Source organism: Notolepis coatsorum, assembly GCF_963971535.1.
Source record: "Notolepis coatsorum genome assembly, chromosome: 12".
In the NCBI taxonomy this organism is placed as follows: Eukaryota; Metazoa; Chordata; class Actinopteri; order Aulopiformes; family Paralepididae; genus Notolepis; species Notolepis coatsorum.
This window is the reverse complement of record NC_140176.1, coordinates 87,821,843-87,846,937: the sequence shown is the minus strand read 5'-3', so window position 1 is coordinate 87,846,937 and position 25,095 is coordinate 87,821,843. Positions and strand designations below refer to the sequence as shown.

The window sequence follows — 25,095 nt, the reverse complement described above, 5'->3', positions numbered from 1 at the left end:
TTACCCACCCGCCTTCCACAACGCATGAAACTAATGTGTTATACATCTATCTTTGCCTCATAACGACCCAAGCACCTTTATCACGGAGAACCAAGAGCCAAAATGGAACACATGTGGTGGGTCACAGGGGAAAACAAATGTGTTGTGAAAAAAAATAAAAAAAAATATTAGAAAGAAATTCTAAAATTATAATTATCAAAGAGCAACTAATATAGAAACAAATTCTTAGGAGACAAGAAAAACAGTGTTGTCTTTAGACCTTTGATGGCAGTTGAGGGACAGAAAGAAACCAATTAAGCACTGGTGAAAGAATGAGCCCATGGCACGAGTTATGTCTTGGTTGTCCCTTGCTTACTTTTCCTCTTAACAGTTTTCCGTTTAAATTCGGTAAAAAGTTTAACCGTAGTACCAATAAAGACACAGTATTATTGAATTTCACAGGTGGGGGACTATGGACAGAGTACCATAGTACATTGCGTACCTTAGTAAAATGTAAGTCTTTACACGTGTGGCTCTCAACACTAAGACGTTTTGCCTTCAGTTACAAGTTGACAAAGGGGTGATAAGAGTCGTCACACAGTAGAAGTTCTCTACAGGGAACATTTGAACTTTCCGGAAGGAACTTGACGCAGATGCTACACTTATTGCTTGTAACAAAATGCCTTGTGACCCTCAGAAAACAACCGTAAAGAACCGTAAAGACAAAAAGAGTGACAGACAAAAAGAAAAAGATAATTATTTTAAACAAATAAAACGGTACACAGAAAAGTTTCAATTCGTCTACATCATCTGGCCATGTTGAGTTAGCAGTAATAAGATCAGCACTTTTTTTTTTTTTTTCGTTGACAGAAGAGGTTTGGTAGAGAGCTACAATGATTGCCTTCCCGACATGCGGGTAGTACCCTAGTCTGTGTGTCATTGACCTGCCAAAAAAAACTGTGTGAAAGAAGAAAGAAAGTACGGTAGCCTGGTAGGGTAGAAAAGCACTCATTTCTGGAAGGATAAAAAACACACACACAAAAAAGAAAAACAGTTACAAGTATGGGAGCTCACACAGACCAAGAGACGAGACGAAGAGAGGATCCTGTATTTAGAGATTGAGATTATTGAGCTACTTGATATGGCCATAGTTTTAACATTGAAACAGATATGATTGATTGACAAGAAAGCGTTTTTTTTCTCTTCTCCCTTTAAATATGTTCTTTTTCTCGCTCTCTTTTGTACATATTCAGGTTAAAATAGTATGTTTGTTGTTGTTGAGGAAGACAAGCGTTTACAGCGTCCTGCAGCGTTGGTCTGAAGAACAGTCTTGTCAGTCCCTCATCCACACACACAAGAGAGGCTACCCCTATGGCCTTGTGGGGGGGGGGGGGGCTCCATTTCCCTTAACCCCGCCCTTCGTCATCCAGCCTCTAAAAACGACACTCACTCGAGATAAAACGTGCCTTTTTGTTTTCTTTTCGCCGTAGGAAATCACAAGTGTGCGTCCGAGAAGAGTTCTGATTTGTGAATGCTCCTCTGTTCTCTCACACTTTATATAAATGGTTAATACAGCATCATTGTAGTAGTTCAATATTGTGTGTGTGTGTGTGTTTTTGTGTTTAAATGTCATATTTTTTTTGTCTCCCATGGTTTCTTGTTTGGTGTAGGATATATAGAGAGAGAAATCCTCTTTGCAGAAAGACGGTCACTTCTCTTCTCAGACCATGCTTTGTCCTTCGGGGAAGCAATGCTCTCAGAGGGAGAGAGAGAGAGAGGGGCAGGGGTAAAATGGCTGAACAGCTCCACAAAATGGCTGCCGCGGGGTCATGGAGATCCATGCAACACACCTCCTGTCACCCCTCCTCTCGTTTGATGTATTGTCCTATGCCGCTCAAGAGTGCCCTCTCTCAGTATTAATATGATTATTGTTAACATCATCATCATCACCACCATCATCCTCATCATCATCATCATCATCAAAACCACGCCAATTTTTAGGTGTTTTTGTTTTTCCGCGTTGTGATATTGTTGTGTCTGGATTCGACCCCCCCCCGCTGGTGTGTTGTGGGGGTCATCTGTATGGCTGTAGCAGTGTGCAGGGAGGGGACATCTTTCTACGCCATGCTGGACTTTCCCAGCTCCTCCCTGATAGCTAGAGAGCGAGAGAGAGAGGAGAGAGAGAGAGAGAGGGAGAGAGAGAGAGAGAGAGAGAGAGAGACACACAGAGAGATAGACAGAGAGAGACAGAGAGAGAGAGACACACACACAGAGAGATAGACAGAGAGAGAGAGACACACAGAGAGATAGACAGAGAGAGACACAGAGAGAGAGAGAGAGAGAGACACAGAGAGAGAGAGAGACAGAGATAGAGACACAGAGAGAGACAGAGAGAGACACAGAGAGAGAGAGACAGAGAGAGAGACAGAGAGACACACACAGAGAGATAGACAGAGAGAGAGAGAGAGAGAGAGAGAGAGAGAGAGAGAGAGAGAGAGAGAGAGAGAGAGAGAGAGAGAGAGAGAGAGAGAGAGAAAGAGAGAGCGAGAGAGAGACACAGAGCGATAGACAGAGAGAGACACAGAGAGAGAGAGAGACAGAGAGAGACACAGAGAGAGAGAGACAGAGAGAGAAAGAGACAGAGAGAGACAGAGAGAGAGAGAGAGAGAGAGAGAGAGAGAGACACACACACACACACAGAGAGAGATAGACAGAGAGAGACACAGAGAGAGAGATCTAAATTAACTTGTTGAAAAGCATAATAGGGCCCCTGTAAGTACAAAAGTGGTATCATGGCAATACATGGCCATGTACAACCATGAGGAAATTATTTATACAATGGCCAGTACCATGGTAAAACTGAAATGATCATTAAGCTACTATGAGACTTTACTGTTAAGGTCAATCTACTTACCATCAACCATCAATGAGCTCTTCCTTCAGCTTCGACAGCTCCTTCCTCATCTCGTCCAGAATGTCCTGAAAACACAATTCAAACCAACAACATTCATTTGACAATTCAACCATATATATATAGACCCCTAGCAGACTACAAAGAGTGGCCCGTTCAGCCAAACGCACAATTGGAGGTGGGCTTCTAACTCTCCAAGACATTTACAACAAGCTTTGCAAGAATAAGGCCAAGAGAATAATAAAAGACTCTAGCCACCCAAACAACTGCCTCTTTGAACTGCTGCGGTCAGGCAAGTGATACCGGAGTCTCATGGCAAGCACAGAGAGACTCAGAAAGAGCTTCTATCCCCAGGCCATCAGGATGCTCAATGACAATTAACACTATGTAACAAACCATCAAACACACTCACAGCACACACACCCACACGTACAAACCATCAAACACACTCACAGCACACACACCCACACGTACACACCCACTTTAAATAAACAACTCACTGTAGCACCAACTTTACACACTTTAGACACTAACACACTTTATATTTATTGGCAACTCATACCTCATTGCACATAGCCAAGCCTTGCACCTTACCTTACCACCACAAGGTGGCACCACAAGCTACCTCATCCCATTTATATTGTATTGTAACTACTCTGCATTGTATATTGTACAGTCAAGTACTTAAACAAGTGTAAACCAGACAAAAATGTTCAATATACATATTATGTATATTGAACATTTTTGTCTGGTTTACACTTGTTTAAGTACTTGACTTTCTATTTTATACTTATTATACTTATTTTATAATTATCTATTTTTACCTAGCACACTCTCAGGAGCAAAACAGAAAGAAGCATTTCATACAAAAGTATCCTGTATTTCTGTATGACAACTAATAAAGAAACTTGAAACTAGCCTAGCTTAAAATACAGGGAGATGTGTTTTTGGCCAACAGCTAAGCTAGCTGGTCTGTCCACTTCCATTAATTTGTGCTAAGCTAGGCTAGCTTGCAGCTGGATAGCTTTCTACTGAACACTGAAGGAAATCACTGGTTTTCACTTGAAATGACAGGCATGTATGTGAAGTGCATATCTTTATATATTTTTTTTTATTCTCTCCCCCCCCCCCTTCTTTTTCCGTTTTTCTCCCATCCCAATGTTAGTCGTTATGCCAATTCCCAATCCCCTTCCTGGTTGTTGCGCACTCTACCCCCTACCGTCGGTCTGGGAGGGCGGAGACTATCACATGCTTCCTCCGACACATGTGTAGCCAGCCCACCGCTTCTTTTCACCTGGCAGCGCGGACTCTCACTGGGAGAGTGTAACGTGTGGAAGGTCACACTACCTCTCCCAGATCCTTCCCTTGCTGTGCAGGCCCCCCGACCGAACTGTAGGAGTCGCTGTTTACAACGACCAGGACCCACCCACGCCGGCTTCCCACCCGCTAACACTGCCAATTGTGTTAGTATGGACGGTCGGCCAAGCCGGAGGCACCACAGCCGGATTCGATCCCACTGGCTCTGTAGTGGTAGATAGACGCTTAGTCCGCTGCGCTACCCGGCCGCCCGTGAAGTGCATATCTATAGAGATATGTAGTTTTAACATGTATTGTGTGTTGAACTCTGGCTGTAAGAGACAGACAGAGCGCCAAGGTCACTCAGAGATAGAGTGTTAATTTTAAGCCATAGCAGCGTCTGATTGGGTCAGAGGTGACAAGTGACGAGAGTAGGAGATAGGGCGGCGTTGCTATGGAAATAGACTTTATAGTTGGTATTCTTCCGGTAACAGAAACAAAAGTGTGTTGGATAGCAAGCGAGACAGCGAGACAGGAGAGAGCTTCGGCTTGTGAGCTAGGCCGCAACAACCAAGAGAGGAGATAGGATTTATTAATCTAGTTTCCTAACCTTTTTAAGACTTTCAATTTGTTTCATTCTGTACGAGACCTTTTGTATATGAAAATAAACATCCCACCAAGAAAGAGATCAGTAGTTTCCAGTACAAATTCTTCTGTTACAGATGAATCAACAGTGAACAGTGTGACAGCCAGTAAGATAACCATCAATGAACAAATAACAAACAGTGCAGAGACTTCACAGAACGGCAGATCAGACAGGTTGATAAGGTTGATAAGGCTGAAAAAAGAGGAAATTGGTCCATATCGGCTTCCATTAATTTGTCGGATAGCTTTCTACTGAAATGAGAGGAAATTGGTATCTATCTTCTTATCTGGCTCTGGAGAAGATGGTAAGCACATTTCCCATAATGTTGGTGTGTTCCTTTATGGTCTTAGATGTGATACAAAGTTAATCTGAATCTTCATGTGGTCCTCACAGCAAGAAGGCAGGGGGGGGGTTAATAAAGTAAAACTTCACATACGCATATAGACCTGTTTCTTGTTTATAAACATACCGCGGTCGAGCCAATCAGCAATACCAACTGAGTCACCCCGGACCTGCGCGAGCTGCTGCGCCAAAAGAAGTACAACGGGGCTCTAAGGAGAAACCATGACACTCCCCTGACTAAAAGTTGTTTCAAACAAAAACGGCTGGATGTCATTTTGCCAAAATCAGATTTGCTGTGAGTGTGAGTCTTTCACCTTTTTTATTTTTTTTTGGTCTTTTCCCCCTCCATTTTCCCCCGATTTTCTCCCATCCCAATGTTAGTCGTTATGCCAATTCCCAGTCCCCTTCCTGGTCGCTGCGCACTTACCCCCCACAGTCGGTCTGGGAGAGTGGAGGCTACCACGTGCTTCCTCCGACACACGTCCAGCCAATCACCGCTTCTTTTCACCTGGCAGCGCGGATATTCTCTGAGAGGGCGTAGCGTGTGGAAGGATCACACTATCCCACTCAGGTCCTATCCGCTCTTAGCAGGCGCCCCGACCGAACTGTAGGAGTCGCTGTTTACAACGACCCGGACCCACCCCGCCAGCTTCTCCCACCCTCTAATACTGCCAATTGTATTAGTGTGAACGGCCAGCCAAGCTGGTGACAACCCCGGAGCTGTGAGCTGAATCCTAGCGTCTCCGGGGTTGGTGACGAACGCAATCTCCGCTACGCCACCTAACGCCCCCGAGTCTTTCACCTTTTACACGTCTAGCTTTGGCATGGATTGATTGTTTTTAATTAATTGATTGCTAGCATGGCTAACAAATGCAAATGGTATATTGTAGTCCGCCCCGTTGTTCTGACCAGGATTACGTTCCTTTTTGCCGCCTTGATGCGCGCGCACACTAAGTCTGAGGTGGACGAGAAACACATCTATATATCACAAACATGAGCCAACAGGATAACATATAACAGGATAAATATCCCTCTAAACATGAGCCAACAGGATAACATATAACAGGATAAATATCCCTCTAAACATGAGCCAACAGGATAACATATAACAGGATAAATATCCCTCTAAACATGAGCCAACAGGATAACATATAACAGGATATAAAAGGTATTTACAAATGCCCCAGTATCCCAGCTAATATTACAATATCCCAGCCATCAAGTTTGTATTTTCTCATAGAATATGAGCTAATCCTAGCTATTACAAATGGGATCTGGCATTTCTACCTGTGTCAACTCAAGATACCAGAGTATCCCAGAAAAGTTGTGTGAATATTACTGTGCTTCACTCAGCGAATTGCTACAGTAGAAGGTTTATAAATGTCCACGTGCTTTCAGCGTTACACCTTCTAACCATCTTGGACAGTCACATGGGATTAAAGGGGTTCCCCTGGGATTTAAACGGGCTTAGATTAAGAGTGGACGTGTCACATGGCCAGTAGGTTGGGCGCCACACCAGCCCTGCTAAGTCACTAGTAGAAAATGAGAGATGACACAGATGGCCCTTTTAAACCCTCAATGAATTAGCAAATTACCCCCCGCTGAGCCTGTAGCCCACATGGTCACTGCACAGCCTGTAGTGTCAGTCACACTGCCTCGGGTTCAAACCCACAGAGAGAGAGAGAGGAGAGAGAGAGAGGCAGAGAGAGAGAGAGAGGAGAGAGAGAGAGAGAAGAGAGAGAGGCAGAGAGAGAGAGAGAGAGGCAGAGAAGAGAGAGAGAGAGAGAGAGAGAGAGAGAGGCAGAGAGAGAGAGGCAGAGAGAGAGAGAGAGAGAGAGAGAGAGAGAGAGAGAGAGAGAGAGAGAGAGAGAGAGAGGCAGAGAGAGAGAGGCAGAGAGAGAGGCAGAGAGAGAGAGATTGAGAGTGTTGTGGGCGCTATTGACTGTACTCACGTTCCAATTGTACCACCATGTGAAAACGAACATGTTTTTAGAAATAGGTATTAAACGTATTCAATCAACACCCAGGTAGTGTGCAACCAGTAATCTAATAACGAATGTGGTTGCCAAATTCCCTGGGTCTGTGCACGACAGCAATATTTTTAGGAACAGCAGTCTATACGGAATGATGCAAGACATGGATGACAATCCCTGGTTACTGGGTAAGAAAGTTGTTTTGAGAAAAACGTTTGTGCTGTAATATTCATTGCAAATGTGTGGGGGAAAGGTATTTGTGTATCATACAGTAGGTGACGGCGGCTACCAACTCCAGCCATGGCTGATGACTTTTAATTGATAACGTTTTGTCATGTCCATGAGGAGTAGACGCTGGAAACACGGTCAATGAAAGTTTATTCTGGAGTATAATGAGAATGCAGGTTCTATTCTCAAACATTAAATACAACTTCATTTCTCACTCTAAAAATATTCACAAATCTGAAAATATATATAAATATATAACTTCGGCCTAAAGATTCAGCACCATGGACAGGTCTGCTCAAACTCTGCCAGCAGCCAACTGCGCTGCTAGATATCTGGAGCAAATTGCACTCAGCTGCAACACAGTATGGTCGTGTTTACGCTAGTATATCATTCGCGCAATATCTTTAGTGGCCGCAATCCATTCTTTGTGAATTCTCTGCATTCTTTCTAGCCCGTTCTGAATTCACATTGAAGTATTGAGGAGTGACATTCAGATGGAGAGAGATAGAAACAGAGAGATAGAGAGATAGGGGGGAAGAGGGATAGAGAGAGAGAGAGAGAGAGAGAGAGAGAGAGAGAGAGAGAGAGAGAGAGAGAGAGAGAGAGGGAGAGGGAGAGAAAGAGAGGAGAGAAAGAGAGAAAGAGAGAAGAGAAAAAGAGAGAGAACGAGAGAAAGAGAGAAAGAGAGAGAAAGAGAGAGAGCGAGAGAGTGTGAGAGAGAGAGAAAGAGAGAGTGTTTGTGTGTGTGTGTTAGTGAATGAGAGTGCCAGACTAGTAGTAAGCCTGTGTGGAGCCAGCCCTCCCTCCCTCCCTCCCTCCCTCTCAGTCCTATGGTTCCAGTGATGTGCTGTGTTAGCAGATAGGCAGCGCTGAGCGAGCCCCCAGTACTTATCTAGCAGGTTCATTCATGGTGATCAGAGGGAGGGGACTGCTCTACAGCGGGATACAGTCATTGGCCACACCCTGGTCACACTAGTCAGGCTGTAATATACAACTCCACTCCCTGGTCACACTAGGGTCAGTCTGTAATAATATACAACTACTCCACTCCCTGGTTACACACTAGAGTCAGTTTGTGCCTTATGGTATCTTAATGCAAGTTTAACTACTTCATATATTAACATAATTGAACATGTACCATATTTGTACAATATTGTAAAACATCTAAAGTACCATGAGTGATATAAACTGTATATATACTTTTTTGTTTGTTTTCTTTTTGTTTTACCATGGGTGGTCCCAGTGGGAATCAAACCTCCAGCCTTGGCAGTGTTAGTGCCATGCTCCACCGATCGGGCTACTGTGTATTGTACATGTATTTAATTTGCATGGTACATATTGCTCGACATTGCAAGTAGGGGTGGGGGAAAAATCGATAGAGCAATATATTGCATCATTTTGTCTGCCGATATTATATCGAAACAGTGACGCAAAGTATCATTATATAAAAAAATATAAAGGTTTTTGGTTCACAATGAGATGAATAGACTGAAAACGTTATCTGTGTATATATTTTTATTGCAGATGTTTACAACGTTTTCCACTGGGGACATAATTTGCAATTACTAAATTAAATACACATCCCGTCTGAAAAGGTAGTGTCTCGGAAGGACATTTATACTTATTTATTAGCTGCCTGTGACCAGCAGCTCTATAGCTCTCTCGGTTGGTTGAGTGGTCCACAAAAGTGTCCCCACCCTCTAGTGGCCACAGTTTCTACCATAGGAGGTTAAACTTTGGCATGGAGGTCAAGTGTTTGTGTGAGTGCGTATGTGTGTGTGTGTGTGAATGCATGTGTGAATGCATGTGTGGATGCGTCGCAGCTTTTGCAATAATGCACGTTTGTTTATTACGACCAGCAGTATGAAATGTCCTCTTTCAAACTCAAATGAAATTTGTTTACCGACTGGCTTGTTGGTAAAGTTGTTGGTATACCTTTGCTTTTGTGTACTCTGCTCCGTTTACCTGGAATGGACTTAAGAAAATCTCTTTTATTACTTTGCACAGTTTTAAAACAGTAATTACTGACCTTTTAATGGCCGATATGAGAGTGTGCAAATGCTTCTCAGGTTAAGCATTGGCTCTCCCGGGCTGCTGCTTGCTCTTTTTTTTATCTTTCTCTTTTTGTCATTTATCTATGTTCATTTACTGTCCTGTATGGTTGTTTGTTGTTGTTTTATGTCCGGTGTTGCTCGAAAAAGAGCTCTTTGAGCTCAAGCTTCTTACCTGGTGAAATAAAGGTTAAAAAAAAAAGAAAGATAAATATGCACCTGTTTCAATCGGTCGTAGTCCACTGATTCTGTTGGCACACCGTTGGCACTCGAGATCCCGGTGGGGGTGGGCGTGGATTTGGGTCTGAGAAGGGAGGGTGAGGTAGGGGGGGAAAGGGGTATTATAGCATTATTTTGACAACAGTAAACTGATCAGCTCCCCCCTCCCTTTTCTCTTGTTTCTTTGGCCCTTCGGAGTAAAGAAAGAATCTGGTGAAACCTTGAATTCATAGTTTGGTTCTCTTGTACCGGGCCCACAATTTAGCCACCGATATTTCTTTACTGCTCGTAAAATAATCATACATTTCTTACAGTAGAGTCATATTGAAGGTACTGTAGTCGTGTGAACCAAATATAAGACCAGAGGGCTCTTCTTAGTATATAGTATGTATATACTATTGTAAACTAAAGACCCTGAACATACTGTATAGGCCATGCAACAGTACAGTAACCTTGTGGCCAATCTTAATTCTTTTTAAAGGTTTAAGATTTTTTCCCCACATTAAATCAACAAACGCACTGTTCTATTCTAAACGAGGATGCTTTCACCGTAGCAGCAGAAGATGTGACTCCTATTAATTTAGCAGTAGAAGCTGTGACTCCTATTCATTTATCAGTAGAAGATGTGACGCCTATTAATTTATCAGCAACAGCTGTGACTCATATTAATTTATCAGTAACAGCTGTGACTCTATTAATTTATCAGTAACAGCTGTGACTCCTATTAATTTATCAGTAACAGCTGTGACTCCTATTAATTTAGCAGTAACAGCTGTGACTATTAATTTATCAGTAACAGCTGTGACTCCTATTAATTTATCAGTAGAAGCTGTGACTCCTATTAATTTATCAGTAACAGCTGTGACTCCTATTAATTTATCAGTAACAGCTGTGACTCTATTAATTTATCAGCAACAGCTGTGACTCTATTAATTTATCAGCAACAGCTGTGACTCCTATTAATTTAGCAGTAACAGCTGTGACTCTATTAATTTATCAGCAACAGCTGTGACTCTATTAATTTAACAGTAACAGCTGTGACTCTATTAATTTATCAGTAACAGCTGTGACTCCTATTAATTTATCAGTAGAAGCTGTGACTCCTATTAATTTATCAGTAGAAGCTGTGACTCCTATTAATTTAGCAGTAACAGCTGTGACTCCTATTAATTTAGCAGTAGAAGATGTGACTCCTATTAATTTATCAGTAACAACTGTGACTCATATTCATTTAACAGTAACAGCTGTGACTCCTATTAATTTAGCAGCAGAAGCTGTGACTCCTATTAATTTATCAGTAACAGCTGTGACTCTATTAATTTAACAGTAACAGTTGTGACTCCTATTAATTTAGCAGTAACAGCTGTGACTCCTATTAATTTATCAGTAACAGCTGTGACTCCTATTAATTTAGCAGCAGAAGATGTGATTCCTATTAATTTAGCAGTAGAAGCTGTGACTCCTATTAATTTATCAGTAACAGCTGTGACTCCTATTAATTTAGCAGTAACAGCTGTGACTCCGATTAATTTAACAGCAACAGCTGTGACTCCTATTAATTTAGCAGCAGAAGATGTGACTCCTATTAATTGATCAGCAACAGCTGTGACTCCTATTAATTTAGCAGCAGAAGATGTGACTCCTATTAATTGATCAGCAACAGCTGTGACTCCTATTAATTTAACAGTAACAGATGTGACTCCTATTAATTTAACAGTAACAGCTGTGACTCCTATTAATTTATCAGCAACAGCTGTGACTCCTATTAATTTAGCAGTAGAAGCTGTGACTCTATTAATTTAGCAGTAGAAGCTGTGACTCCTATTAATTTAACAGTAGAAGATGTGACTCCTATTAATTTATCAGTAGAAGCTGTGACTCATATTAATTTATCAGTAGAAGCTGTGATTCCTATTAATTTATCAGTAACAGATGTGACTCCTATTAATTTAGCAGTAACAGCTGTGACTCCTATTAATTTATCAGTAACAGCTGTGACTCCTATTAATTTATCAGTAACAGCTGTGACTCCTATTAATTTAACAGTAGAAGCTGTGACTCCTATTAATTTATCAGTAACAGCTGTGACTCCTATTAATTTAACAGTAGAAGCTGTGACTCCTATTAATTTATCAGTAACAGCTGTGACTCCTATTAATTTATCAGTAGAAGCTGTGACTCCTATTAATTTATCAGTAACAGCTGTGACTCCTATTAATTTATCAGTAACAGCTGTGACTCTATTAATTTATCAGCAACAGCTGTGACTCTATTAATTTATCAGCAACAGCTGTGACTCCTATTAATTTAGCAGTAACAGCTGTGACTCTATTAATTTATCAGCAACAGCTGTGACTCTATTAATTTAACAGTAACAGCTGTGACTCTATTAATTTATCAGTAACAGCTGTGACTCCTATTAATTTATCAGTAGAAGCTGTGACTCCTATTAATTTATCAGTAGAAGCTGTGACTCCTATTAATTTAGCAGTAACAGCTGTGACTCCTATTAATTTAGCAGTAGAAGATGTGACTCCTATTAATTTATCAGTAACAACTGTGACTCATATTCATTTAACAGTAACAGCTGTGACTCCTATTAATTTAGCAGCAGAAGCTGTGACTCCTATTAATTTATCAGTAACAGCTGTGACTCTATTAATTTAACAGTAACAGTTGTGACTCCTATTAATTTAGCAGTAACAGCTGTGACTCCTATTAATTTATCAGTAACAGCTGTGACTCCTATTAATTTAGCAGCAGAAGATGTGATTCCTATTAATTTAGCAGTAGAAGCTGTGACTCCTATTAATTTATCAGTAACAGCTGTGACTCCTATTAATTTAGCAGTAACAGCTGTGACTCCGATTAATTTAACAGCAACAGCTGTGACTCCTATTAATTTAGCAGCAGAAGATGTGACTCCTATTAATTGATCAGCAACAGCTGTGACTCCTATTAATTTAGCAGCAGAAGATGTGACTCCTATTAATTGATCAGCAACAGCTGTGACTCCTATTAATTTAACAGTAACAGATGTGACTCCTATTAATTTAACAGTAACAGCTGTGACTCCTATTAATTTATCAGCAACAGCTGTGACTCCTATTAATTTAGCAGTAGAAGCTGTGACTCTATTAATTTAGCAGTAGAAGCTGTGACTCCTATTAATTTAACAGTAGAAGATGTGACTCCTATTAATTTATCAGTAGAAGCTGTGACTCATATTAATTTATCAGTAGAAGCTGTGATTCCTATTAATTTATCAGTAACAGATGTGACTCCTATTAATTTAGCAGTAACAGCTGTGACTCCTATTAATTTATCAGTAACAGCTGTGACTCCTATTAATTTATCAGTAACAGCTGTGACTCCTATTAATTTAACAGTAGAAGCTGTGACTCCTATTAATTTATCAGTAACAGCTGTGACTCCTATTAATTTAACAGTAACAGCTGTGACTCCTATTAATTTAACAGTAGAAGCTGTGACTCCTATTAATTTAACAGTAACAGCTGTGACTCCTATTAATTTAACAGTAGAAGCTGTGATTCCTATTAATTTATCAGTAACAGCTGTGACTCCTATTCATTTAGCAGTAGAAGCTGTGACTCCTATTAATTTATCAGTAGAAGATGTTACTCTATTAATTTAGCAGTAGAAGCTGTGACTCTATTAATTTAGCAGTAGAAGCTGTGACTCCTATTAATTTATCAGTAGAAGCTGTGACTCCTATTAATTTATCAGTAGAAGATGTGACTCTATTAATTTAGCAGTAGAAGCTGTGACTCTATTAATTTAGCAGTAGAAGCTGTGACTCCTATTAATTTATCAGTAACAGCTGTGACTCCTATTAATTTAGCAGTAGAAGCTGTGACTCCTATTAATTTATCAGTAGAAGATGTTACTCCTATTCATTTAGCAGTAACAGCTGTGACTCTATTAATTTAGCAGTAGAAGCTGTGACTCCTATTAATTTAACAGTAACAGCTGTGACTCCTATTCATTTAACAGTAACAGCTGTGACTCCTATTAATTTAACAGTAACAGCTGTGACTCCTATTAATTTAACAGTAACAGCTGTGACTCTATTAATTTAACAGTAACAGCTGTGACTCCTATTAATTTATCAGTAACAGCTGTGACTCCTATTCATTTAACAGTAACAGATGTGACTCCTATTCATTTAATAAGACCTAATAGTACATTTTGTTCACGTTTGTTTAGCTATAAAACCAAACCATGCCTTCCAGTCTCACCTGGTTCTTAAGCTACTCTAACCATTTGAATACACACATAAACTCCAGGGAGAGAGAGGGAGATAGAGAGAGAGAACATGTGGGGGAGTTTCAATTATCACATGTCTTCCACACAACAGAATGATAGCATTAAAGGGTCAAATTCACCCAAATGTTTGAAAGAAAACGTATTCTACCCCTTACCCAGAGTGCCATCTATCCATCCAGATGGCGAGTGATTCACCTAGTTTTGGAAATATCTGCGTAGAGATGTCTGCAGTCACTCCAATACAATGGAGCTGAATGGCACTCATAGCGTTTGTGATGATCAAAAGAATACATTTTTACAAAATACACAAAAGTAATGTCTCTTTAATTATGAATGGGGGGTGTACTTCGTAGAAAATGGTTCCTACATGAAACTGCTCACAAAAAGGTCTGTGGACTATCTTGAGATAAAAAAAATAAAATAAAAAATGTTTGCTTTGTGCGCCATTCAGTTCCATTGTATCGGAGTGACGGCAGTAGGGCTGACCTTAACTAGTCGAATAGTCCTTAATCCATAGTCGGGGACAGACCTAGACGGCAGACATCTTCAAAACTAGGCAAATCACACCAAAATAGTCTGGATGGTTAGATACTAGATAGCACCTTTTTTTTCTTTTGGGGTGAACTGGCCCTTTAAGTTTCAAAATCAGCAAGGTGGCCCTTTAATACACACACCATGTAATTTCATTACGTGGTACATGTACTGTAGGTGGAGAGCAGCTGAGGTCTCAGACTACAAAACACGTTCCTTATTTAGTGTTTTTCTGTTGCTATTTTCCTTGATGATACTGTTGATCTTAGACCATGATACCTACAGCTCTTCTGAACCAAATTTAGTTAGTTGATTTTGGCATCCGTTGGAGCAAACCTGTTGAATTCACTCACTGATCCAGTCACAGAAATGAAGACCGTGTTCACACACACACTGTATGAATGCTGCAGATAACATGGCAGTTGAGAAACGGGTCATTCTTGTTAAGGGCATGCAAACCATGTCCGGCCAGAGTCACACACACACGCAACATATTATACACGCACACTCAAACGTACATGTGCATACGTACACTTTCCAGCCAATGGATCAGCTGACAGTGGGAACGGTTGCCAACAAGGTAATCGCCCCAATTAAAAAGCAGGATCACATCTCAAATTGATTCCTCACATCTCTCCTCCTCCTCTTACCGCCTCACTCCCAATCTTGATGAATTGAAATTGGAGGACCCTTATGTAAATAAGACAAAAGTCTTTTTCTGGTCTTCATCCTCTTAGCGGTTGTTTATATTGAGCTGTACTGTATTGTACCCATTCCGCAATCTGTTAATAAAGTTTTCAATCAATCAATCAAACCTCCTCGCTCCCAATCTGCTTCCTCAGTCCTAGTCTGCCTCCTCACTCCTGATCTGCCTCCTCCCTCCCAATCTCCCAATTTATTTGAACAATTTAGCCTCTGGGGGCAATGGCCAATATTTTGACACTTCCGGTGTAGTTGCTGGCTGCTTGCTTCTGATTCCCAATATCCGGGATAAGACTTCATATTGTTTGGTCAATACTACTAAAAACCAGAATGCTTCCAATATTAAAATCTCGTCTCTTGCCTACAGATTCTGCATTCATCTGTTTATAGAGTTCACCTCACTCCAAACACACAAGAATCCTGAATGGTTAAAAAAATAAAGCTGATTTTTCTTCTTTCAGGAATTATCTTTATGGATGTTGTCAAGATATTGACAATCGTTTTCAAGAAAGCTCTTGGATGAAGTTGAATTTATCGCACTCTATTAAAATATTTTTCTATACATTTGTTTACAGTTGCAAAATCAGCCATTTTCAAAGCTGAATAAAGGGGGCATTTCATGGAAAATGGATTTTGTCTAGTCTTTGCATGGATTTGTCAGTCTGAAATGTTATTTAGGCGGTGGGGGGAATTACAAAGGTACTCCTTGCCGTTTGGCCAGAGTTTGAAGTTCAAACCGAACCCTGGCCAAACAGCAAGGAGTAAGTCTTCAGCTGTTCAGAATTATTCCTTGTTGTCACACAAGTGTGCTTTTTGGAGTCAGGACCACTGCCCACGTAAAGTGCTGCAGTTTGTAAAGGTTTTTTTACTCTTGGGTGGGGGGTAGCCAGGCAGGGAAGGAAATCCTTAATACAAATAAATTGGTGTGCGCCTCACCGACCAAAATCTGTGTATTCAATACAAGGGAAGAAAGAGGTCCTGTAAAATAAAGAATTAAAATGAGATTAATATAGTTTCCTTGGAAAAAGCTTTAACATCTTCCACAGATTCAAGGACGTTGTATAAAAGTGTTGAAAATATATATAATATAATATATAATATAATATAATTCACTTATTAATGTGGACATTTTTGCAGAGTGGCATCCTGGGAGGCTCCTCTTCCTCTTTGTGTGTTCGGAGAGATGAGGTGAACGGAGAGGAAGAAAGCAATCAAGATGAGAGCTGGAGGAAAATCTCAGTGAGGAAATTCCTTATCTGTAAATGGGCGGGAAAATGAATTGGGGCCAACCGTTCGCGAGAGAGGAAGGGCGAATAGGGAGGGTAGGGCGAGAACAGGAAATCATGTTTGCAGTTTGGCTGGTGGAAATTATCCTTTTTTTGTGCGGGGGGGGGGGGGGGGGGGGGGGGTAATTTGTGTATAAAATAATATTACAAAAAAAGGTTGAATTATGATTTTTAATGACTTTTCTCATTTGGATACCTGAAATGATAGATACCTGAAACATTATCTTTCCTTTCACATATGTACATTTGAAAAAAAAAGTGGGTTTGAATGTATAATAGTATTCAGATGTACTATATACTGTTTTTGTGATGTTTCATGTATTTTCGACCAATATGGCTCATCGTCATTTAAACGCTCCTTAAAATCACCTGCCATTTGATTATATGACCTGTCATTGTCTGACAACATGTGCCTAATAATAATAATAATAATAATAATAATGGAGTGAGTAGTGACAAACCCCACTTTTAATAAGCGGAAATCAAAGAGGACCATCTGTTCACACATCCTCTCCCCATCTCTCACATACATTTGCATGCACATGAACATCTCTCTCTCGCTCTCTCTCTCTCTCTCTCTGCAGGTCTTATCAGTATGGTCCTGCTGGGGCTGTGTTGGCACCAGAGTGATGAAACAGAGTCTACACTACAGTGGGCGGGGCCTCAGTCTACACTACAGTGGGCGGGGCCTCCTAAACAGAGTCTACACTACAGTGGGCGGGGCCTCCTAAACAATGTCTACACTACAGTGGGCGGGGCCTCAGTCTACACTACAGTGGGCGGGGCCTCCTAAACAATGTCTACACTACAGTGGGCGGGGCCTCAGTCTACACTACAGTGGGCGGGGCCTCCTGTCCGTTTGTGTTGCAGGGCGGGCCTCCAGTATGTGACGCACAAAAGAAGGATTTCCCTCTTTTGAAGATCTCAAATGAAAACGTTTGGGAGCGAGGGACAAAATGCCAGTCAGGCAATGGTGACGCTTGAAAAATAATATTGCATCATAAAGTTTACAATACCCATAAGTTGATAATAAAAATGCAAATGGTTTACCGTGTTTGTGTGTTTGACACAGGGTTCCTACAGACATTGCAAAATGAAATTCAAGTACTTTTAAGTACTTTTCCAGGCACTATTTTTCATTTTCAAGGATACAATTCACTTTTAAATGCTGTTTTTTTAAGCATCTTCTTGGCCTGCTTGCCAGCTAGAGCAAGCTAGCGCATCACATGTAAAGAAGAAATGAGGAAAAGCAGTTGGAGTGCGCGAGACAGCGACTCGTCAGATTTGTATTAAAACAGAAAAAAAAAAACTATTTCTTGATGGGAATGGTTGATTTGAATTTCAACGACTTTTTAAGCACCTTGTAAAAAATTGGCTGTTTTCAAGGAATTCCAGGCCTAGACTTTTAATTTAAATTTTTATCAAGCACGTCAAGGACCTTGTGTGAACCCTGTTGACATGCATTCTACAATGAACCAAATTGTCTTTTTGCAGTTTGGGGATTACTTTGTTGCCAAACCGCATATACACATACACACACACACACACACACACACACGCACACAACAGGATCATTCCACAAATGTTTCATATTCACTCACAAACCCCAAGGCACCCCGCAGCCCCGCAACAGCACGTCCAGCACACAGCAAACTGAGAAAAGTGTTTTCTTTTTCTAAAGCACAGCAAACTATGAAAATGATTTCTTGAGATCCCATTTGAAACATGGGGTCAAACTGAACCAGGCCCTTCTCTCTACCTGCTGGAGGAATCTGCTCCCATGGGATTTCTCCACGGAGATTCTCGTCTGTGTGAGCAGCAGACAGAGACACTGGCGCTTTACAAAAGGTAGTATATGGTGGTCGAGGGTATTGGCAGAGATGTACACTAAAGCCATCTCTCTTTCTGGGCAGAATAGAGAACCACCAGACCAGACTAATCATTAGCATGTATCAGTGGCGGTGTTAACAGTATACCTCAACTAGCACTAGTTGATTAAAAACATTATTAAACTCCACTACAGCAAAAAATACAAGTTATCTCCCTTATATCCCCCGACCTGATCATGGTTTAACATATTTGAGCTATTAAAGGTGCACTTGATTCCTCTTGTTACAAAGTGTGTAGGCCTACACCATGAATCAATCAATACATTTTTCAAATACCTATGCTATGCAAATTATTTACCCCCCCCCCCCCCCCCCTTCAAGATTCAATTCAAAACAGTGGCGATGCCTTTCAGAATTCTCCTGTAACAGGAAGGTTGCTATCCCTATTCAAACTTCTCCCACACCAAATCTCTTCTGTACACAAATGTAAAGCCCCTGCCATTTAAAGCCCTATCATAACAAGAACCTACTTTTGGAATCCTGGCCTTTTTTGATCGACAGGTATGGAAGTTAGCGGAACACTGACTGCAAGCAGACAGCCAACAGCAGCGATATACTCTAAGCTTTAGTTATGTTAGCTAATGGTGAACGGTCCCAGCAGTGTGCCATGCTAAAGCTAGCCAATACAGTCAGTGCACAGAGCCGTGTGGCCTTTCAATAGAAAAATGTTGCTAGCTAGCATCTCTGTTTAATGATAGGCAATGGACATAAAACACTTAGCTCTGGCTTTTGTGTGAAATACTCTTTAACCTTTGAGGTGTACAATCTCGTATTTTGATAACTGAAAATTCCAATGATGGTAATAGTGAGGTGTAGTGGTTACGTCATTGGTGTTCCCCGCGCGGTCCACCCTCCTTGAAATCGCCATGTATTTCCAATGGACCCATTTCTAAATCGTCTCGTTTTAAAACAAATAAAGCATGAACATTGGCACGGTGTACCTTTCTGTGTGTATTCCTCCACAATCTATAGCTCAACATGATTTTTTTTTTATTAATTAATCGTAAAAGTTGCAAAGTAACAACGTTTATGTTTTCGTTCACTGAGGAACTACAGTACACTTCACTTTGGCGCTGCTGACTGACGTCACCACAGCGTAGACTCCTTTCTGTATTAGGCGACAGCACTGAACGACAGGCGTTCTACTGGTTAGTGTATAGTTATTTTTTAACGACAAATTAAAAACATTATAACTAACTTTATTGCAACCAAAAATGCTTAAACAATAATGTTAGTGATAGAAGGGAACTCATTTTGTGCAAAAATGGAACGCTTGCCAATGTTCATGAGGCAGAATAAATAGCCGATAATATATTTCCCCAATGATAAATCCCTATACGGGTGGACCGCGTGGGAAACTAAAGTGACGTCAGACTACACCTCCCTATGTAACAATGACTACTTGTCACTCTAGAACTTGAGCTTTTGAAATAACTGCTACTCAGAAGCGAAGCAGAGTTACTGTAGTTACTGTACCTTCCAATGACTGGGGACTTGCTACCGTTCATCGTGTTGGTTCTCTCCCAGGGCTTTCTGGGCATGTCTGGAGAAGCAGAAATATTAATAATTATAATAATAAATTCAAATATAATAATAGTAATAATTAACACAGATCAACTGTTGCCCAATTATATTGTCTTCAAAATCACATAACCATCAGTTTCCAGTTGAGAGTCTCTCTCTCTCTCTCTCTCTCTCTCTCTCTCACCTGGTGTGCTACAGGCCGACACTTTAGGAGTTGTGTTTCCGTTTCCCTCGCCATCCTCCTATTGGAAAAAGAGACACACAAGAGTTCAAAGGTCAGAGGTCATTCCCATTCAGACAGCTGACACAAGACTGTATCAGACATTCTTCAGGAGATAATGAGAAGCCTGGCTGTATCCTGGTTATGATTTACATACGAGACCTGGGCAAGACTACATACGAGATTTTAAATACTTCTTGAAGTCTTGATTGATTGTTGATCGCGCCAAACACGTAATTAAGCTATAAAAGTGGACATATTACAAGAGAGGATAAACCTTTTTATACAGCCATTACAATAAAGACTTTATATTTTGTACATTCACTCCCCCAGCAACTATTCTCTCACACCAATACTTACTTAGTGTGTGTTGCCTGGTTGAATAAAGGCTTAACACCAAGTCAATAAACAGGCTAGATAACAGGTAACACACGCCGGCCAGATACTCACTGATCTCTGGTCAGGCTCCGGTGACGAACCCTTGTCCGCAATTCTTCTCCTGCAGGTCAAACAACAGAAACAGGTCAGTAGACAACAACACAGCCAGATCAGTAGACACAGTCAAGTACCTAGGACTTACACTAGAGCAGTCTCTCTCGTGTGAATCTAGTGCTGCCAACATTCTATCTAAGTGTGCATGGCAAACTCAAGTTCCTGTATCGGAATACCAGGCTTTTTTAACTTGCTGTTAAAAAGCTGTTAGTGTCATCCTTGCTTCAGTGTCATTTTGACTATGCGAGCGCAGCATGGTACAGTGGTCTGTCGACTAAATTTAAAAATAAACACTATTCGAATTGTTACTTACTAGGTGTGCCTCCCAGAACGCATATAGGAAGTGCCAAATTCAAAAAGGTGGGACTGCTACCAGTGCACCTCAGGGTTGAACAAATGAAACACAGGTTCAACATATAGTCAATGGTACTACAGCCCCAAGCTATCTGAAGTCTCAGATCAATATGGTGAAGTCCATACGCAATGGACACAATACCAGGGGAGGGCCAGTGTTCGCTCCTGTAAGGTGCCACGGGTTAAGTCTATGGCTCAGAGCAAATTTGACTACACAGGGATCTCAATGTGGAACAGCCTTCCACTTAGTATTAAACTGTCGGGATCTATAGGAATGTTTAAAGGTCAGGTTCACTCATATCTTTGGGGTAAAGTGGTCAGATAGCTGTCAGGTCATACAGTACTTGGATTATTGTTTTAATGATGGTATAGAAAGGCGCTATTTTATGGTATTTGGTCAGGATGTTATTGTCTTGTATTTAGATATGTAGAATATGGATTTCTTGTATTGGACTTTTGCGTTATGTGTTGTTTTATATGTTATTTTTATGTGTCCTTTGGTCAGAGCATCGGGGACCAGGCTGCAAATAAGTGTTGTCACTTTTGCATGTCATCCCTTGGATTTGTTGCGTCTTTGGATTCATAAATAAATTCATTCAATCAATCAATCAACAGTACATTCAATCAGGTGCTCTTTCAAGGAATAGAAGGACATATTATTATTATTATTATTATTATTATTATTATTATTATTATTATTATTATTATTATTATTATTATTATTATTATTATTATTATTATTATTATTATTATTATTATTATTATTATTATTATTATTTATATTATTCAACTGAAGGGTTCTTCACTTCACCTATAAAATCTGTGACAAAGCTTTCAGGGTATCACGCTAAATCGATGCTTTTTGGTAATGGCTATATATATATTTTGGATCTGATCAAATACAATAATTTAATAATACTAACAGACGCAAAACTGCTGAACTAATTAACATGTATTTACCACTAATGTTAGCTTGGTGTATTGAATGAATCCACTACGATCTCTCATTAAACACTGTGTCAAGACAGAATCCACTACGATCTCTCATTAAACACTGTGCCAAGACAGAATCCACTACGATCTCTCATTAAACACTGTGCCAAGACAGAATCCACTACGATCTCTCATTAAACACTGTGCCAAGACAGAATCCACTACTATCTCTCATTAAACACTGTGTCAAGACAGAATCCACTACGATCTCTCATTAAACACTGTGCCAAGACAGAATCCACTACGATCTCTCATTAAACACTGTGCCAAGACAGAATCCACTACTATCTCTCATTAAACACTGTGCCAAGACAGAATCCACTACGATCTCCCATTAAACACTGTGCCAAGACAGAATCCACTACGATCTCTCATTAAACACTGTGCCAAGACAGAATCCACTACTATCTCTCATTAAACACTGTGTCAAGACAGAATCCACTACGATCTCTCATTAAACACTGTGTCAAGACAGAATCCACTACGATCTCTCATTAAACACTATCTCTCATTAAACACTGTGCCAAGTTAGCTTGGTGTATTGAATCCACTACCTCTCATTAAACACTGTGCCAAGTTAGCTTGGTGTATTGAAGCACAGACAAACACACACAGAGGGAGAGAGAAAAGTATTTTTTTTATGATGTTATCTCTTTCTTACATAGTACCGTATATTTGTACGTCTCCAAATGTCTCGATGAATTGAAAATGGAGGACCCTTATGTAAACAAGACGAAAGTATTTTTCTGGTCTGCATCCTCTTAGCAGTTGTTTGTATTGAGCTGTACTGTATTGTACCCATTCTGCAATATGTTAATAAAGTTTTCAATCAATCAATCAATCAATCAATCAATCAATCAATCAATGTATCTACAGACATCAGCCTCATGATGCACATTATCTCAAAATGTAAAATATCGGCCTGTATGTCATCCATCTTTTTGTCCTCAACAGATATTTGCTTTATCTCATAGTCTCCAGCGTAGTATCCTGCTTTTGAAATCCAGCAATGGCAGTTTTACATGAAACGTATTATACTCATCTCACTGCCCTGCCCCCACCCTGTCTATGTCCCATATGTCCCTTTGCTACGCCATCGCCTGGCCTTCTTCCAGGACAGGTCTGTCCACCTATATCTCAAGGTGTATTTAGGGCTGTCAAAATGAATGCTTTAACTTTGGAGATTAATTAAAAATTAATTAAAGCATTCAAATAAATTAATCTAGATGAATCTATGGAGTGAAAAATCTTCAACGTTCTGAACTTTCAGCAGTATATTTGCTTGTTCTTTTTTTGCATCGTCTCATGCACATTTTTGAAAATCATCTGACATGAAGATGGAACACATTTTTGTTGTTAATATGATTTATATTACTATTAAAATACTATTAAAATAGTATTTGAATCTAAATATACTTTCTTTGTGTTGATTTTACATTAATTCCATGATTTTACTCAAGTAAATATCTGTTACAAGCTTCGGTCTTAAGTCGAAAAATGCTATTTTTAATCTAGATGAATCTAGATTAATTACAGAAAATTGTGAGATTAATTAGTTAATTTGTTTTAATCTATTGACAGCACTAATTAAAATATATGACATAGAAATAATCTAATGAGATGTGTTGCAATTCTACCTCCTGGCCAGCAGGGCGCTCATCTCCTCCATCAGGCCTCCACCAGGAGATTTGGCCCCTGGGGCCCCTCCTGCCGCCCCCGCCATGGCTGCTGCCAGAGCCGCCGCAGGGTCGTCACTCTGCAGGAACACATGATGCACAGTCACATGATGCACAGTCACATGATGCACAGTCACATGATGCACAGTCACATGATGCACAGTCACATTGATTCAAGATTCAAGAGATTTATTCGTCACATACATACACGAGACATGTTTGATTTGATTTGATGTTTTATTTTATTTTAGTGTCTTACATACAGGTGTATGCCCAGCCCATATGGGCTTAGAAGACACATAACAATAAGTATATAATAATATACTTTACCAATTACTTGACAAATGACATATAGACCAAGATGGCCACAAGAATAAGAAAATACAAGAAAATACAATAAAACGTAATATAACACAAGCTGTACGCAATGTAAATAAACAAAGAAACAAGAGGAATTCAAATACAATTATATAGGATATAGTGTGTTTTGTCTCAAGTGCCACCATGCTTTCTCCAAAAATCCTGCAAAACTGAAGATGTCCTCCACAAAAAAACAACTCAACATACAACTCTCAGACTGCCAAAACAAATCCGGATTTACAATTTGAATTTTCGCAAATAATGTAGTGAAACATGTAGTGCCCGCCATGCCCGCCTTGATTGTGCAAAAAAATACAAATAATAGAATAAAATAGAATAGATAATAAAATAGACATGATAAAAAGTACTAAGATAAAATATAATACAATGCTAAGCTTACCGGATGAAAAGTAATGAGTCCTATATATACACTACACTACTATACAATATACTATACAATATACAGTTATACTATATATAACTATACTATACTAGCTATACTAACTAAATACTAACTATCTTGACTCATTGGAGATAATCATGTTCTCCTGCTGTGTATTATATTGTGAGATAGTCATGTTCTCCTGCTGTTTTATATTGTGAGATAGTCATGTTCTCCTGCTGTGTTTTATATTGTGAGATAGTCATGTTCTCCTGCTGTTTTATATTGTGAGATAGTCATGTTCTCCTGCTGTGTATTATATTGTGAGATAGTCATGTTCTCCTGCTGTTTTATATTGTGAGATAGTCATGTTCTCCTGCTGTTTTATATTGTGAGATAGTCATGTTCTCCTGCTGTGTATTATATTGTGAGATAGTCATGTTCTCCTGCTGTGTATTATATTGTGAGATAGTCATGTTCTCCTGCTGTGTTTTATATTGTGAGATAGTCATGTTCTCCTGCTGTTTTATATTGTGAGATAGTCATGTTCTCCTGCTGTGTATTATATTGTGAGATAGTCATGTTCTCCTGCTGTGTTTTATATTGTGAGATAGTCATGTTCTCCTGCTGTGTATTATATTGTTGTCACCGCTTCCATCTACGGCTATTTCATGTCCCTTCTAGTCCCAGAGTAAAGTAAATATAAAAATGAATGGGGGTTTTGCTAGTTTCAGCTATTGCAATGGCTGTCTCG

At 40.0% G+C, this 25,095-nt stretch overlaps 1 protein-coding gene across 1 annotated transcript in view; it reads right to left on the bottom strand.

The window, feature by feature from the left end:
• Positions 1-693: 693 nt before the first annotated feature.
• Positions 694-25,095, bottom strand: part of enah (ENAH actin regulator) — a 193,548-nt gene continuing 169,146 nt past the window's right edge. Inside the window, exons 7-13 of the mRNA XM_084325720.1 lie at positions 23,561-23,679; positions 20,535-20,583; positions 20,049-20,106; positions 19,817-19,883; positions 9,646-9,730; positions 2,901-2,958; positions 694-2,134 (exon numbers count right to left, since the gene is read on the bottom strand). Coding sequence (XP_084181846.1) covers positions 2,097-2,134; positions 2,901-2,958; positions 9,646-9,730; positions 19,817-19,883; positions 20,049-20,106; positions 20,535-20,583; positions 23,561-23,679 — 474 coding nt within the window. The 3' untranslated portion in view covers positions 694-2,096. The remainder of the gene's footprint in view (positions 2,135-2,900; positions 2,959-9,645; positions 9,731-19,816; positions 19,884-20,048; positions 20,107-20,534; positions 20,584-23,560; positions 23,680-25,095) is intronic.